This window comes from Chiloscyllium punctatum, chromosome 2 (assembly GCF_047496795.1).
Source record: "Chiloscyllium punctatum isolate Juve2018m chromosome 2, sChiPun1.3, whole genome shotgun sequence".
NCBI classification, from domain to species: domain Eukaryota; kingdom Metazoa; phylum Chordata; class Chondrichthyes; order Orectolobiformes; family Hemiscylliidae; genus Chiloscyllium; species Chiloscyllium punctatum.
In genome coordinates this window covers 124,956,987-124,974,180 of record NC_092740.1, presented here as the reverse complement: position 1 = coordinate 124,974,180, position 17,194 = coordinate 124,956,987, and the positions used below count along the sequence as shown (strand labels likewise).

The 17,194-nt window shown below is 42.7% G+C and overlaps 1 protein-coding gene across 7 annotated transcripts in view; it reads right to left on the bottom strand.

Moving 5' to 3' along the window:
- The window catches only part of svep1 (sushi, von Willebrand factor type A, EGF and pentraxin domain containing 1), a 239,394-nt gene that overhangs the window by 106,251 nt on the left and 115,949 nt on the right, over positions 1 to 17,194 (bottom strand). For 6 of the 7 annotated variants that reach the window (XM_072588116.1, XM_072588121.1, XM_072588115.1 and 3 more), the window contains 9 exons: positions 14,112 to 14,303; positions 11,047 to 11,168; positions 10,456 to 10,567; positions 7,918 to 8,139; positions 6,785 to 7,018; positions 5,486 to 5,647; positions 3,151 to 3,312; positions 1,161 to 1,322; positions 959 to 1,044 (listed from right to left, as the gene is read on the bottom strand). In XM_072588116.1, the coding sequence (XP_072444217.1) occupies positions 959 to 1,044; positions 1,161 to 1,322; positions 3,151 to 3,312; positions 5,486 to 5,647; positions 6,785 to 7,018; positions 7,918 to 8,139; positions 10,456 to 10,567; positions 11,047 to 11,168; positions 14,112 to 14,303 (1,454 nt within the window). The remainder of the gene's footprint in view (positions 1 to 958; positions 1,045 to 1,160; positions 1,323 to 3,150; positions 3,313 to 5,485; positions 5,648 to 6,784; positions 7,019 to 7,917; positions 8,140 to 10,455; positions 10,568 to 11,046; positions 11,169 to 14,111; positions 14,304 to 17,194) is intronic. The other variant, XM_072588120.1, reaches the window with a different exon arrangement.

Sequence of the window (17,194 nt, the reverse complement as noted above, 5' to 3'; positions counted from 1 at the left end):
CAAAGTGTACTAGGAAAACTAATGAAATTAAAGGTTGTTAGGTCCCCTGGACTTAGGATTTTAAAAGAATTAGGTGGGTGGGGGTTTCAATGGGAGGTGGATGAGGAGTTTTAATGGGAGGTGAGTGGGATTTCAGTGGGAGGTGGATGAAGAGTTTCAATGGGAGGTGGATGAGGAGTTTCGATGGGAGGTGGGTGGGGGTTTCAATGTGAGGTGGATGAGGAGTTTTAATGGGAGGTGAGTGGGGTTTCAATGGGAGGTGGATGAGGAGTTTCAATGTGAGGTGGATGAAGTGTTTCAATGGGAGATGGATGAGGAGTTTCGATGGGAGGTGGATGAGGAGTTTCGATGGGAGATGAGTGGGGTTTCAATGTGAGGTGGATGAAGAGTTTCAATGGGAGGTGGATGAGGAGTTTCGATGGGAGGTGGATGAGGAGTTTCGATGGGAGGTGGGTGGGGGTTTCAATGGGAAGTGGGTGACGGTTTCGATGGGAGGTGGGTGAGAAGTTTCGATGGGAGGTGGGTGGGGGTTTCAACGTGAGGTGGATGAAGAGTTTCAATGGGAGGTGGGTGGGGGTTTCAATGTGAGGTGGATGAAGAGTTTCAATGGGAGGTGGATGAGGAGTTTCGATGGGAGGTGGGTGGGGGTTTCAATGGGAAGTGGGTGACGGTTTCGATGGGAGGTGGGTGATGGTTTCGATGGGAGGTGGGTGAAGGGGTTTTGATGGGAGATGGGAGATGGGTGATGGTTTCGATGGGAGATGGGTGAAAGGGTTTTGATGGGTGATGGGTGAGGGTTTCGTTGGGAGGTGAGTGAAGGCGTTGGATGGCACGTGGATGAGGGACTGGATGACAAGCGGATGAGACTGGTTTGATGGTCTTTTTGTCTCCTCTTTTCTTATACAGTATTGTTTTCTTTACAATGTGCAACCTTAAGAGAGATCCTGTTAATTCATACCTGATTTGCTACAAGCAACGATTTCTTCTCCAGCGGTGTTGGTATGAGTTGACTTGCTGACTCCACTATATATCCAGAGTTGAAACCTTGGGAAAAAAACAAACTGTTTCTTTCATTTTTGTTTTCCAGCCTTCTCTGTCATCTTGACTGTTGTCAACAGGACAGTTGGATTGGAAACAATGTTGTGATGTTTTCTCCTTACCAGAACAGTCACTTCGGGCGGTGGCTCCAGTGATGGTGGTTGTACCATAGAATGGACAAGCGAGACAGAATGACTTGCCTGAATCAGGCTGATAATAATCTCTGGGACAAGGGTAGCAAGGCATTATACCAGAGCGTGAAACATGTCCTGCAGAACATGGCACTAGGCATTGGGAAGAAAAGGTAGCAATTCAAAATTCATTGTCCTTATTTTGTCACATTAAATCACAAGCAGCTCCCTATTTGTGTCATCTTGCATTGCTTTTAAGAGTCTTTACTTTTCAAAGTTTCAATTCAAACGAGGAACTATCACGGATCTGTCAGAACATTCTTCATTAAATCGTACACAGCTTAAGCTGGATTTGTCTTGATACTGAAGCACAATATATGCAAGAATCTATAAATAAGCTGGATACTTATGGCTCAACTCCTGAATCCCATGAATAATAATAATAATAGTGCCTGGCAAAGTTCAAGTTTTGGTGTTTCAAGAATTGAAGTCAACTCTTAAAAGTCTTAAAACCCAAGATTGTAGATTCAATTCCTGCACTGGCTGCAGTTACCATGAAAAATTCTCCTTCTCAAACTCTACCTTTGCCTGAGGCATGGTGATCCTCAGGTTAAACACAACCAATTGTCTTTCTAATGAGAGAGCAGTCCTGTGGTGTGGTAACACTATGGTGAATTTATCCTTATTAAATACAAACAAATATGCAGCTGGTCTGGTGGGTTTGGAAAACTGGGTTAAGTTCAGAATTCAAAACTTTTGTAACTGCAAAAGCAGCCCTCTCCCCAGACCCATCAACCACCACCATCAGCGCAGTGATGTTTAGGGAACCTTTGGTATTGGCCTGCGTTCGCCTTCATTACCATGACAACAGCACTGCCAAAGGAGGTAGGCCCTTCAAAATTGGAGGACTGCGAGTAAAGGAGGCCACAGTCAATATTGAAGTTTTTGAGCTGGCGGAGATATTTTCTGGAGCTGTTTCTGCTGGTTTGAAATTATGGGGCAACTGAGATTCACATTTTGTTTTTCAATATTGATCATAAGCAGGGAACTGAAATTACTCAAAGGACAAAGGGACAAGAGGAACTTCTCTCATTCCATAATCAGTGGAGAGAATGGGATTGTGAAGATCATGAGCAAAAATTAAAGGTACATTCGCGTTCAAGCAAACACGTATGCATTAGCTGTGCATTTGCCTGAGTTGAGATTATTTTCTAACTTGTGGAATCCAACTACTTGGCATGTTTCCTCCAAGATTCATTCTACAATGTTATTTTACAGGGTGGCACAGTGGCTCAGCAGTTAGCACTGCTGCCTCACAGTACCAAGGACTCAGGTTCAATTCTACCCTCAGGCTGTGTGGAGTTTGTACATTCTTCTGTGCCTCTGGGTGCTCTGTTTTCCTCCCAGAATCCAAAGATGTACAGGTTAGGTGGACTGACCATGCTAAATTGCCCATGATGTGCAGGGTTAGCCAAAGGATATTCAGGGTTATAGGGTAGGGGGTAGGTCTGGGTTGGATGGTCTTTCCAGGGCCAGTATGGACTCAATGGGCCGAATGGCCTGCTTCCACACTGTAGGGGTTCGATATCAACATTTTGAGATATGTTTTCTGAACAGTATTGCACATAAACATAATGATTTTCCACTAAATGCCTCCCTATATTGTTTCAATACAGATATTCATGTATTATTTTAAACTGAAGCAAAATGCTCAGAAGTGCAGCAACAGCAAAGGCACAGTAAAGTTTTTGAACTGGTAGAGTGCCAGTCAGAATTTCTTTAAAATGAAGGTGATGTGGTTGCCTGATTTCAATAGACATTCTGTCAATGTTATCACTTGAATAAGTGCAACAAATGAAATGAGCATCTTCAACCAATAAATATATAAACAGTCATTTCACAAGTTGCTAGCCTCATTTAAAAAGTGGGGAGGGAGTGAGGTGTTGGTTGTATAAATATTCTAGGACTTTTTGAGATGTACCTCCACACTCAGAATCTTCAATGGCTCCTCTTTTCACTGTGGTCAACCCATCTGGGCACGGAAGGCACCTCTTTGCACTGTATGCTGGCTGAAAAGTTCCCAATGGACAAGATTCACACATCTCCAGGCCGTTTGAAGAGTATGTTCCAGGTTTGCATTGACCTAACACAGCAAGAGAACAGAAGTCAATGTATGGCAACATAGCTTGTAGAATGGGATACCTGAAATTTTCAAATTACTTGCAACTTGCATTGTGCCTTTCATGACCTCAGCAAGACATAACAGCCATCAAGTCGTGGTCAATGTCGGAATGTTGAGAAATGCAACCTCCAGTTTATGCAAGATCTCACATGCTCCAGATGATCACAATGCCCAAGAATTGGCTGTACCCAATAATGTTAAGGCTCTCTCAAAGTAGCACATTTGGAAATTAAAAGAGGTATTGAAATTTGAGGATTACTTTCAAAGGAATTTGACAAAAAAATAAAAATGCACATCTTACAGGGTCTGTTTCTGTGCTGTATCACTCTATGACTCTGTGTGTTGAGGGAGTTGAGACTATCTTGAACTGTGTGCTTCAATTATCCTGGGTCCCAGGTGTTTGACTACAGAGGACTGAATTTTTATTCCTGGGTCAGGAGAGTGGAATTAAGACAATTCCTCACTCTGGAAACTTGACCTGGAGAAAGTATCCAGAAATGGGAATTTTTATCCTGGGGTGGCTGGATTCTCTAGGCTAGGTCACTTGGGAATGAGTGCAAAGGTGGGAGGATGCACAAGGCCTGATTCAACTCAGAGTTGAGGTTTAAGCATAAGCACTAAAACAGTTGTCTCATCCTCGGGACTCATGCCCATTCACCTTCTCTGAAACACAGTCTTTGTGACCCATCCTTGCCAACTTATTTCACTCTCTATGGGAGGGGATGTCATGTTTAGGATTTAAACATTTTGCCACTTGATGTACTGGTATATGGCAGAAGTGGGTACTGCAGATACTGGCGATTAGAGTCAAGATTAGGGTGGTGCTGGAAAAGCATAGCAGGTCAGGCAGCATCCGAGGAGCAAAGAATTTGACGTTTCGGGCAGAAGCCCTTCATCAGGAATTCTAATGAAGTACTGGTATATGGCCCAAGCACTTTTGGGTTAGCTGCAGCGCAGTCAAATATTGAGTAACGTGAAACTCTCTCTACTTTCTGCCAATGTTAAGAGGAAGTTCATACCCAATGTTCAAGGAGTAAGACCAAAGAGCATGGGATATATTGAGCAATTCAAACTTCCTCCCACCTCCCTGCAATATTGTAAATTGTGAATTTACCTACACAATGAGAAAGATAATACAATCAGACAGACAATATCCAGTTTAATTGGCTGACAATGGTGGATATGACAGCCTGGCTGAAGCTTAAATCCTACAACTTACTGTCCACCCAGGAAACAAATGGGCATATTCAGTGAGATCTGGAAAAGTAGTCTTGACTCCTCTTATAGACAGATGGGGAGAAAAGGCTAGTAGAACGGGTAAAGTTAGTTGGTTAACACATAATGACTGATGTGCACTGTCAACCCATACATTGTATATGACATGCATATGCCATATGTTACAGGAAGCATTGTGGAACAAGTTTGAAGACATCACGATTTGCTAATCTTTTGAGACTAAATGCCATGGCCCACCATTGTCAGATCACTGAACTCCGGGTTCAAGAATTGGAGATGGACCTTTCGATTGCGTCAACCTTTCAGCAGTTGATGGGCACCCTGTAGTCAATTCAAAGAGGGTTTTCAAAGAGCTGGCAAAAGACAAAAAGGGCTGAATGGCCTCCTTCTGTTCTGTGATGAATATGTCCTATCTTGTGTCCCTGACCTATAAGAACAAACCACTCATCATCAAGCTCGTCTGACTGGAGACTCTGAAGATTGGAGCAGCGTCAGAGTTTGTGCATGTGAAATGAGAATTGCCCTTGGGTTGCCAACCCTCGAGGACTGTCCTGTAGTCAGCGAGAATTGAAGATTGATTTCGAGGACATACCTGGGAGAAAAATGTCATAATTGGCATGAAGAATAGATCCTTTTTCACTTTAGGTGATTAGAAATCTAAGTGTTGGAGGTTTATAAAGAAAGGCTGTTCAACTGAAAATTAAGCTGGCAATTAAGAGTTTGATCTAGTTTTAATTGGACATATTGTGCAACCAATGGGATGAGAGTTAGAAAGAGAACATTATATGTGATTAATCATCCAGAATGGAGATGGACCTTTGCATTGCTTGCTGTTAAATTTGTGCCCATGGTTAAAGCTTGATACAGGAAAACATCTGTAAAATGTTATCTCCCTCACCTTTGCATTCATCAGTGCTCCTGCCATGTAGGTATTCAGTTGAAGTGCCAGGGGGACACATCTTGCATTCCAGCTGTCCCTCTTCATCCTGATAGGACCCGAGCCAGCAGCTTTCACAAGCACGATGTTCCAATGAGTAATATGTCCCCACGGGGCAATTCACTGCAAAATGTGGTTTTATTTTGCGCAGGGAAGGGAGAGAGCACAAAGAACAATTGTAAATCAAGTCTTCCATTTATTTGAATAGTGTTCAAAGAAAATTTCTAAAAACATTTGCATTTATTTCATGTCTGCTGGACACCTTATGGCCAGTGAGGTACACATTAAAGTGCAGTTATGTTTGTAAAGGAGGAAACATGACAGACAATTGATGTACAGCAAGCCCTCAGATTGTGCTAATGATCAGATCATTGGTTTTTGAGATGCTGTTTGAGAGATAAACATTCCAGGGAAATCATTTTCTTTGAACTTCTATCATGGGCCCTTTTACACCCACTCAAGCAGATGGACAGGCCTTGTTTTGATGTCTTGTTTAAAACTGAATAGTGCAGCATTCCACAACCAAACCTCTTTCCAATAGGCAGCTCTTTCCAATAGGCAGCTCTTTTAATTCTGGAACATCATCATTTCAGGCTCAAGGTACTGCACTCAATGACAGTAAATGAATGGCAGTATAGTTCCAAGGATGGTGTGCAACATAGAAGCCAATATGAAGGCAGTAGAGTTGCCATGCTGCTGTCTGCTGCCATTGTCCTTTGAGATGGCAGAGGTTTGGAAGATACTGTTGAAAGAAGCTTGTCATTTTGCTGTAGTGCATCTCTGGATGGTAAACACTATTGCCATTAAGCACTTGTAGAGAGAAATAAACTTCTAAGTTGGGGGACATGGCACTAAGTAATGAAGCATGCTTTGTCTTGGATGGTATCAAGTGTTTTGTATGTTGTTGGCTGCACTCATCCAGACAAGTGGGAGTATTCCAGTGCATTTATGACTTGTAAACTGTAGGTGATGGACAGGCTTTAGAGGAGGCAGGAGTTACATAATCCTGATTCCAGCATTACTGTGGAAATACTGAGCAGAGATGAACTACAATGGGATATAGTGGAGGACAGTGGTGCATGAAAGTGGGGGAAATTAATTGGGAGATTTAATTTAAAATGATTGGAAAGAAAATGGGCAGAAAGAAAGAGGATATGATAAATATGAAGACTTGAGGTCAAATTGACTAAATCCAGACGATGTTCCTTTCCATCAACAGTATTTTAATTTAATTATAGTTTTTACCCTCTGAATACTTACCACACATACGTTCCTTTAACACAGAGCCTGGTCTGCAGAACAAAGTTGCTTTGCTGCTCTCCAGTGATTTGCTGTTTGACTGAACCACCTCAGAGGCAAAAGAGAATTGGTAAAGTGGGTCACTGTCCAATGCCCTCTTCAGTCGTCTCACAACATGGTCCAAAGTGTGAAAAAGTCGCCTTTGATTATCTGATTCTGCCATTTCATTTTTGTTATCTGGCAATGCTACACTGGCTGCAAATTGGAAAGATAAGAAAAATATTGTCACTGCCTGATTTCATGTGCTCACACATACCATTGCTTACAGAAACAGCTTGAATCTGTAGGTGACGTCTGTTGGACCTCAACTAGAGCATTGCACTCAATTCCTGGCACCACAATTTGGGAAGGGTGTGAAGACATTGGAGAGGGAGCAGAAAAGATTAATGAAAATAATTCTAGGATTGGAGGACTTCAGTGACATGGATAAAGTGGAGAAACTGTTTTCTTAGAGGAGTTGAGAGGAGATTTGATGCAGGTATTCAAAATCATGAGGCATCTGAACAGTATACAGAAAGAAACTGTGTCCATTTTGAGAATGATAAAGAATCAAAGGACGCTGATGTATAGTGAACAGCAGAGGAGCCAGATGGGGCATGAAGTCAAACCTGGTGGAATTAGGATCTGGAAAACATTGCCTCTGAATTTGGGAGCGGCAGCTTCAATTGAGGCCAAAGACAGAATCTCTAAGAATTGCAAGAAAAGAATTTGCAGGATGCTAATGGAAACACAAGGGTGTGAGAAACGCTTATAGAAACACAGACTCCATTTTCTAATGCCCTGCCTGTACAATTCATCAACTCATCTATCACTGGGATGCTCTACCTTTCATGTTAGTCGAGACACAAGACTTTATTATCCAATCGGACATTTCTTCAGCTTCAATCAAATTGTCTCTTCCCCCAATTCTGATATGATTATAACCAGTAAACAAGACTGTTCAAAGAATTTAAACAATGAATGCATCCCTTTGTAATAGGCCCAATTCACCAAAACCTATCAGCAGCAGCCCCTCTGGCAATTAAATCTTTCCTTATCTGAGACTCTCGGATAATTCTTGATAGTGTGTGAACCAGCCCCTGTTGTATACCTACCACTGATATTAAATGCCAGGTGGATTTTCTGGTCTGTCTCTGGAACGTTGAAGCTAACTCTCTGCTTAGATTGCGTCTTTGTCTTCAGAGAAAGCAGATCAGGAGCTGCGGTCAAAGCCTTCTGTCTGTGTGACCGTTTCTGTAATCTGGAGGCTTTCACTGGCTCATAAGAGTATTCCATTTCGCTCAGTGGCTCATAATTATCTCCCCATATTTCTGGTCCTGATGGCAACAGAATGTTTTCCTAGTTAGTGATGATCACTGCTTACTGCTAGAATCAAGAAAACATTACTTTTGAGGAGAAACTTGCAACAGAGCTATTTAGTAACATGCCTAACATTTAAAGAAAATCCAATGGGACCAGTTGAGGAAAGGCTGTTAGAAGAGGAAGTAGTCTCAGCTCAAGTTAACTAAACCTGGATAATGTAGTAACAGAGGTGGCCATTCAGCCCCTGGAAAAAGTGAGGACTGCAGATGCTGGAGTACCAGAGTTGAAAAATGTGGTGCTGGAAAAACACAGCAGGCCAGGCAGCATCCGAGGAGCAGGAGAATTGACGTTTCGGGGATAAGCCCTTCTTCAGGAATGAGGCTGTGTGCCAACCTATCGTATTCCCAGCGCCCCTCCCCCAAATTCCCTCCCCTCTACCTTTTATCTCATTCAGCCCCTGGAGTCTGTACCACATTCAACTCAGTCATAACTGTCCTCCATCCAAAGTGAGCCTTGATTCTGGAATTTCTAATATAATTAGCAACAAAAATATGAGTTTTGAAATTTTCAATCAACAACCAATCTCAATAGCTTCTGGATCTGGAAGCAAGTTCAAGATTTCCGCTCTTCTCCTTTCACCTGAAGAAAGAGGTCTTCTCTGTCAATCCTATCAACTCCCTTAATCAGTGTCAAGGACCCGGGTTTGAGTCCCACCTCGGGCGACTATCTGTGTGGAGTTTGCATGTTCTCCCCAGGTCTGTGTGAGTTTCCTCCGGGTGCTCCAGTTTCCTCCCACAATCCAAAGATGTGCAGGTCAGGTGAATTGGCCATGTTAAATTGCCCATAATGTTAGGTGTGTTAGTGAGGGATAAATATAGGGTAGGGAAATGGGTCTGGGTGGGTTACTCTTCGGAGGGTCAGTGTGGACTTGTTGGGCTGAAGGACCTGTTTCCATTAGGGAATCTTTTCTAATCTTAAGCACCTTAATTAGATCATTCTTTGATTTTCTACACACAAAGGAATACAAATCTAGTATATCAACCTGTCCTTAAAGTTTCACTCTTTTAGCTCCAGTGTCATTTTAGTGAAGCTACACCACCCTCATCACTGGATAATTGAACCTTTCTGAGATTTTCCACTCAATACTGAAGACAGTATTCCCAATGGGCTCTAACCAGGGCTTTTAATAGCTGTAGAAGTCTTCAACTTAGTAATTAACCTCTTTCAGATCGTGAAACCATAAGCTATTTAATTCATTTCCACATATCCAGTCTGTTAGGATCTAATCCTAAGTGAGACAGGAGGACGCGCAGCCTGCCGGTCCCTTCTCCAGTTCCTCTCTGGAAACCAGTCATTAAGAGCAGGGTCTAGGTGCACCCATTTCAATCCCCAATAGGGCAAATTAGTATCTGTCTGCCATCTCCCCATCAACTCCTTACTGGAGCTTGGGAAATTAGAAGATGCGGTGGGGGGTAAGGGAGATGCAGGAGGATGTGGGGAGCTGCATCTTAGTCTTTTATTGTGTACGACTTTGGTCTCCTTACCTAAGGAGGAATAGAGTTGTCCTAGAGGAAGTGTAAACTTATTTTTAATTCTCTTGAGGGGGCATGGGTATTGCTAGCTGACCAGCATTGCTTGCTCAATCCTAGTCATCATTGAGAAGGTGGTGGTGAGCTGCCTTCTTGAATCATTGTGGTACACATGCAATTAAGGTCAACTAAGATTAACTGGATTGCTTCCTGGCGTGAGGGGATTTATCTCGTGAGGAAACATAGTGTGGACTGAGTCAGTGTACCTGAAAGCTTATGAAAATGAGAGGTGATCGCATTGAAATGTCTAAAACTGTTCATGGGTTAAACAGAGAGGTGCGTCCTCCAGTTGCAGATTGTAGAACTGTGCTCACTGACTCAGACATCAGCCATTTAGAATGGGGTGGGCAGACTTGCCTTCATTCAGAGATTTGGAATATTTGGAAATCTTTACTTTAGAGGGCTGTGGATTCTCAGTTATATATTCAAAGCTGAAATCGCTAGACCTTTTGGACACTTTTGTGACAGTGAAGGGGTATGAGGGTACCACAGCAAAGTGAATTATGGTGTGGTTCTGCCATGGTCTTGTTGAATGGCCGAGCAGGTTTGAAGAGCTAAATGGCCTACTCCTGTTTGCTACATTCCTGTTTCCTTGTTAACCAATCTGAAACACAGACACAAAGCCCAAAATGATGCTTCAGCCCCATTCCCATTTTCCACCTCTCTCCCCGCCACCTTACATCTTGAGTTGAGACACTGGGCAATACACGCATTATAAAGGAGACAAGTCGGATATCATACCAATGATGGCAAAACCATTGTCATAGTTATAATTGTACTCCAGGCACTGTGCTTTGGGTGAATCTTCCACATTACATTCAACATCATTATCGTCACTACACAGGGAAGGAACCTAAAGATGTTTTAAAAAGAAAAGACATTGTCACTTCAGTACCTCAGAACAATCATGACTGTCAAGAAATCTGCCAGTGACTGTATTAATGTCACAGGATAGCATACATGAACATAAACCTCTTCAATAACCACAGTGTTTACAGGTTGGGCATAATTTAGTCACAACCTCCACCAGGCCCATAACCCTCTGCATCCCTCCAATTCTAGCCTCTAGCCCATCATCAGTTTTCATTGCTCCACCATGTGTGGCTGTGTTTTCAGTTTCCTAGACCCTAAGCTCAGGGATTCCCTCGTTAAACATCCTTCTCTCTCTACCTCTCCCTTCTCCTTTAAGATGCTCCTTAAAGTCTATTTTGTTCCTCTGAATTTCTCTTTATGAGATATTTGGCTCTATTCGAAGCCTTCTATACAGGCAAGTTGTTATAGATAATTTTCCAACACCACATGACTTTGCTGTACTGATATGAGGGTTTTTACCGTTTCAGCTAAGGCATTGCCGAAAGTCCTCTCGAAGTTATCCAACAGGGTGAAGTCATCACATCGATTTACATTGTACTGCACCTCAAATTTCTTCTGGCCGTTATTCCCAAAGCGTTCCACTGCAATGGGTCAAAAAGAAAGAGGGTGCTCAGTTCAAGAGCTCGAGTCAGCAGGAAAATTTTGTCCTGAGAGTGAGGAACCTGACACGCGGATCATGCCCAGAGCCTGACCTCATGCATTTTGATGGTGTCCTTTGGCTCAGTTTAACTGGACCTGGTCAATTGGTAGGTAGCCATGATGTGGCGGTGCTGGTGTCAGACTGGGGTGGACAAAGTAAAGAAAAACTTCTTGGATTATAACCTGATGTATGATTAGTAGGTAATGAAAGTATTTTCTGATCCCTATTATGAAGAACTAATCAGGATGTGAGGAAGACTAGCAGCCCTGCTCTCTGGCTGCAATTTCAGTAAAACCGCAGGGACCTTAGAGGGACAAAAGGCAAATAAAATTGACAGAAGGGAGGAGGAAGGGAACCAGAATGATTTACATAACTCACAACACTCTGAGTGCTTGAATGGTAACCACTGCAACGACAGGCTGAGCCAGTTGTCTGACTATTTACTAATCCCATGCAAATCTGCTGGTTCCTCCTGTCGCGTGTAATGTAACTTATTTTACTGTTTGATTTGCCTCACAGAAATGCAGAGAAAATACTATTTTCTAAGTGTACAGGCAGTGCAGTGCTTTTGACTGCCTTCCAGCTCCGCTTCTGGTGGCTTTTCTCTGAGTCAACGCCCAGGCCTAACTTATAGAACATAGAACATTACAGCCCTCAATGTTGCACCGACCTGTCATACCAATCTGAAGCCCATCTAACCTACACTATTCCATGTATGTCCATATGCTTGTCCAATGATGACTTAAATGTACTTAAAGTTGGCGAATCTACTACCGTTGCAGGCAAAGCATTCCATACCCTTATTACTCTCTGAGTAAAGAAAGTACCTCTGACATCTGTCCTATATCTATCACCCCTCAATTTAAAGCTATGCCCCCTCATGCTTGCCATCACCATACTTGGAAAAAAGGCTCTCCCTGTCCACTATCTAACCCTCTGACTATCTTATATGTCTCTATTAAGTCACCTCTCAACCTTCTTCTCTCTAACGAAAACAGCCTCAAGTCCCTCAGCCTTTCCTCGTAAGACCTTCCCTCCATACCAACAACATCCTAGTAAATCTACTCTGCACCCTTTCCAAAGCTTCCACATCCTTCTTATAATGCGGTGACCAGACCTGTACACAATACTCCAAGTGCAGCCGCACCAGAGTTTTGTACAGCTGCAGCATAACCTCATGGTTCTGGAACTTGATCCCTCTATTAATAAAAGCTAAAACACTGTATGCCTTCTTAACAACCCTGTCAATCTGGGTGGCAACTTTCAAGGAACTGTGTACATGGACACCGAGATCTCTCTGCTCATCTACACTACCAAGAATCTTACCATTAGCTCAGTACTTTGCATTCTGGTTACTCTGACCAAAGTGAACCACCTCACACTTGTCCGCATTAAACTCCATTTGCCACCTCTCAGCCAAGCTCTGCAGCTTATCTATGTATCACAGTATTATGAAGCACAGTGAGCTGAGTTTCACATAAGTAAACAGCTAAATATTGCCTTCAGTGAGCTGGCCAGCCATATACACCACGATGGGACCCACAACCTCCAGGAATGATGCAGATATATTGAGCCCAATGGCTTCATCATTTTCCTTAGTCAGCTTCGCATCCAGTGTCTGATTGGTGGCTTTTGGTTCTGCAATGCTACCCCTGGTAAATGTCCAGGGGCATGCTGCTTTGACATGTTTCTCGTCATTTCCCAGAATTCCCTGACCCACCACATCCAAACCCAACTCCATTGTGCCAGTCACATTCTCGCTTGTTCAACCAACAGCAGCAGGAAATGGAGGCAGAAAGGTTACCTGTTGGAGATCTAATTTGCAGTCAACGTGGACAGCAGAACCAGGGTGGCATTACTCCTTGTATTTAAGATAGGAGTCTTGCTCCTGATCACCAAACATTAATTCACGCTGAGGCTTTACGTGAAAATCCAGTGCAATTACAGTATCAGCAGCAATTACCCGATCTGCACAAAATCACTCAAATAAAAGTGAAGTACTGCGGGTGCTGGAAATCTGAAATAAAAGCTGGAAGTACTGGAGAAACTCAGTCTTGCAACATCCATGGTGAGAACAACAGCATTAACAGTTTGAGTCTGATGTAATTCTTCTTCAGAACTGAATGGAAAATGATGCTTTATATGCTATTGGCAGAGGAGGAGGAGGAGCAAATGGTATAGACAGTGAGTGTGCCCAGAGCAAAAGACAAAGGGAGTCCTAACAGTGGTAGAGGAGAGCTATAGATGAAGAATAGGCATTAATGGTAGGTGTGAATGGTAGAAAATAGGTCAGCTCTGCTGATAGCAAACCCGAGCAAACAAGGCATATAAGGGAAGGGAGAAGAGGGTATATTCTACTGGAGGGCAGTGTTCATGCTCTAAAGTTAATGAACTGTAAAGGCTGGAAAGTGCCTCAGTAGAACATGAGATGCTATTCTCCAGCTTGTGTGGGGCTTTACTGGAGCACTGCAGCAGAAATGTTGGTGTGAAAGCAAGATGGTACATCTCAAGGCAAGCAACTGGAAGTCAGGGTCATTCATACAGACAGAGTACAGGTGTCCCACAAAGCTTTCGGTCTCATGCTGCTTTGACAACGTAGCACAAAGGTAGCAATGTTAGTTTCGCTGAGCTGAGATAGCGGGAGTGGGACCACTCACTTTCTATTTTGCCTCCCTGTGAAAACTGTGAAATCTAATCCACTATCAATACTTTTCCAATGACAAATGATAGAGCTGAAATGAATTTTAAGTTTGAGATGTTCCTTTTGGGATTACAATTGTTTACTATTAACACTGCTGGTAAAACCATTTGGCCAGCTATGTTGCGCACATTATGAAAGGAATATTCGATCAATAGAAAGTTCTGTCTAGCAAATGTCATTTACCAGAACAATCAGGCCTCACAGATGAGGCAGCTGGAATCCACAAGCCATCGTGAGCACAATAATAATTCTCAATGGATTCGACAGCAAGTCCATATCCATCGAAGCAGAACAGAGTGCAGTTCACACGCAGGTCATCAGCAACACAAGAGAAGCCTCCATTCAGAGGAGTGAACGGTACTCCGCAAACTGTGTCTAGTGAAGAAAATAGGTGTGAGTATCAGGGATTGACATTCCAGAGTCTTTAACATGTATTTTCACTACTCATCTGAATAGGTGCAGCTGCAGTGACACTGAAGAAGCTCAAAAATTGGGTCTTTGTTCTTGCTTCTGGTCTTACTATCCACCAAGTCAATTTCCAATGTACTGTGCTTGCAGTATGCAGGATTAACACTGCTGCAACTGACTGTCATTACTTTGATACTTGCTTTCTACCACTGAGAGGGACAAAGGCTACAAAGTCATGGCAGCTCAATCATCTCCAAGTTTATTCTTCAAGTCATATGCCATCCTGACATGGATATTGGCCTCATACCATCACAGGGTCTGAACCCTGGAATTCCCTATCCACTGTGGAATCCTCATCCAGAGAAGGTTCAGAGAAGCTTTCTTCCTCAATATCGCAGGGAAATCAGTGAACCAGGCGATCAATGTGATCACACCAAACATCACTCACAGCCTGAACAAACATTAATTACATTTAGGTGGCACCTGAAATGTCAATTAAGGGTTCTTTTGGGTGAAAAGACAGCATCAGTGAGAAATGTTTTACTTTGTTATCTTTATTGAGTTTATGTCAAGTATTGAGACCCAAATTGACTCAGAGGGGAAGCAAAATGTGAGCACCTCCTCTAGAGAAGAACTGCAGCAGTTCAAGAGGGCAGCTTGGACAGAGGGTTCTCTTGTAAGTCGGGATTGAGTAGGCTGGCTGTGTTTTCTGTGCTGTTTGAAAGAGCTAGAGATGATCTCATTCAAATTCTAAGATTGCACAGAGTAGACACTGAGAGGCAGTCTTCCCTTCCCAAGACTACCCTCTCATCCCTGGAATCCCTGCAAGGAGACCAAAACTACAAAGAACTCCAGATGTCATAGTATTCCTACATTGTGGAAAGAAGCCATTTGGCCCACTGAGTTTGTACCAACCCTCCAAAGAGCATCGCACCTGTTCCCATAGCCCCCCATTTACCACAGCTAAGCCACTTAGCCTGCACATCCCTGAACATTTCGGGGCAATTTAGCATGGTCAATCCACTAAACTTACACATCTTTGGACTGTGGGAAGAAACTCAGAACAAACCAAAACAGACATGAAGAGAAACTCCACACAGACAGTCGCCTGAGACTGGAATCGAATCCGAGGTTTTGATGTTGTGATGTTGCACTGCTAACCACTGAGCCACCATGTCACCCATTAAAGATGGTCCCATGAAAGGCCTATATAATTGTAGTAAAGATTTTCTTACATTTATGTTCCAAGCCCTTGTAATTAAGGCGTTTTGCTTCCAAAATCTGTGTTGTAACTATATGAAACTATGAGTAGTGTACATGGGCCCACAGATTCATCACTTTATAGAAAATGTTATGCTTTTCTGTTCTTCTAACTGTTGTTCTAACAGGTTGTTCTGATATAATACGCGATTCGTTAATGTGAATTCACTGTTATGTGATTGACGAATTGGGGACACTGTTTCTAAAGTGCGAATTTTAAAAACATGTATTGACTGTAATACGATTACATCACCAACACTTTAAATGCTGTTTCTAATGTGCAATCTTTCTATAATGTGGAGTTGCACAAGAACAACCGATACTATAAATTTCCCCATATTATTCTCTACCCACTACCTAGCTTCACTTAACCCATCCACATCTCTTTGCTGCCTTTTTATGTTCTCATCAGTTTATCCTTACCTCTCCCCCACCTTACTAGTTTAAATCCTTCCGAGCAGCTCTAGCAAATCTCCCTGCCAGTATATTAGTCTCCTTCCAATTTAGATGCAATCTGTCCTTCTTGTACAGGTCACTCCTACCCCAAAAGAAATTCCAATGATCCAAAAATGTGAATTTTCTTCCCAGACAACAACTCCTCAGCCATGCATTCATCTGGTCTATCCTCTTATTTTTGCCCTCATGAGCTCGTAGCACCGGAAGTAATCCAGATATTACTACTCTCGAGGACCTCCTTTTTAAATTCCTGCCTAACTCTCTGTAATCTCCCTTCAGAATCTCAAACTTTTCCTTCCTAGGTTGTTGTTTCCAATGTGTACAATGACTTCCTGCTTGTCCCTCTCCCCCTTGAGAACATTCTGGACCGTCTCTAAGACATCCTTGATCCTGGCACCAGGGAAGCAACACACATTCTGATTTTTCGCTGCTGGCCACAGAAACATCTCGGACTAGAGAATCCCCTAATACAATTGATCTCTTGGAACCCAACGTACCACCCCCCCCATTGTATTAGAGCCAGTCTCAATACCAGAAACTTGGCTATTCATGCTACATTCCCTTGAGAATCCATCACCCCCTATTTTCCAAAATAACATACTTGTTTGAAATGGGTATAGCCACAGAAGACTCCTGCATACCTGCCTACCTCTCTTACCTTTCCTGGAGTTAATCCATCTCTGTGACTGTATCTGCGACTTTTCCCCCTTCCTATAACTGCCATCCATCACAACCCCTTGCTCTTGCAAATTCCTCATTGCCTCTAAGTGTCTCTCCAACTGATCCATTCGATCTGATAGGATTCACAACAAATGGCATTTATTGCAGTTATAATCCCCAGTAACCCGTAAACTCTTCCTCAACTTCAACATCCTACAAGAAAAGCATGTCACTCAACTAAAGTCTATTTTTGCTTCTTTCAATCTACAGACCCAGAAAATAGTACTGTCTTATTCCTCTATAAACACTGTTCCAGGTTAAATTAATACTTATGGCTTATATTTTTAAGTTTAATCAAGAGACATATCTCAATAAAACATATAATCAAGAAAGAACCCACTCTACTCATTACTGCAGACTTATTGTAAGGCCACACTTAAAACATCCACTTATCTGTTTCTGTGCTGTGACCTCTCCCAAAC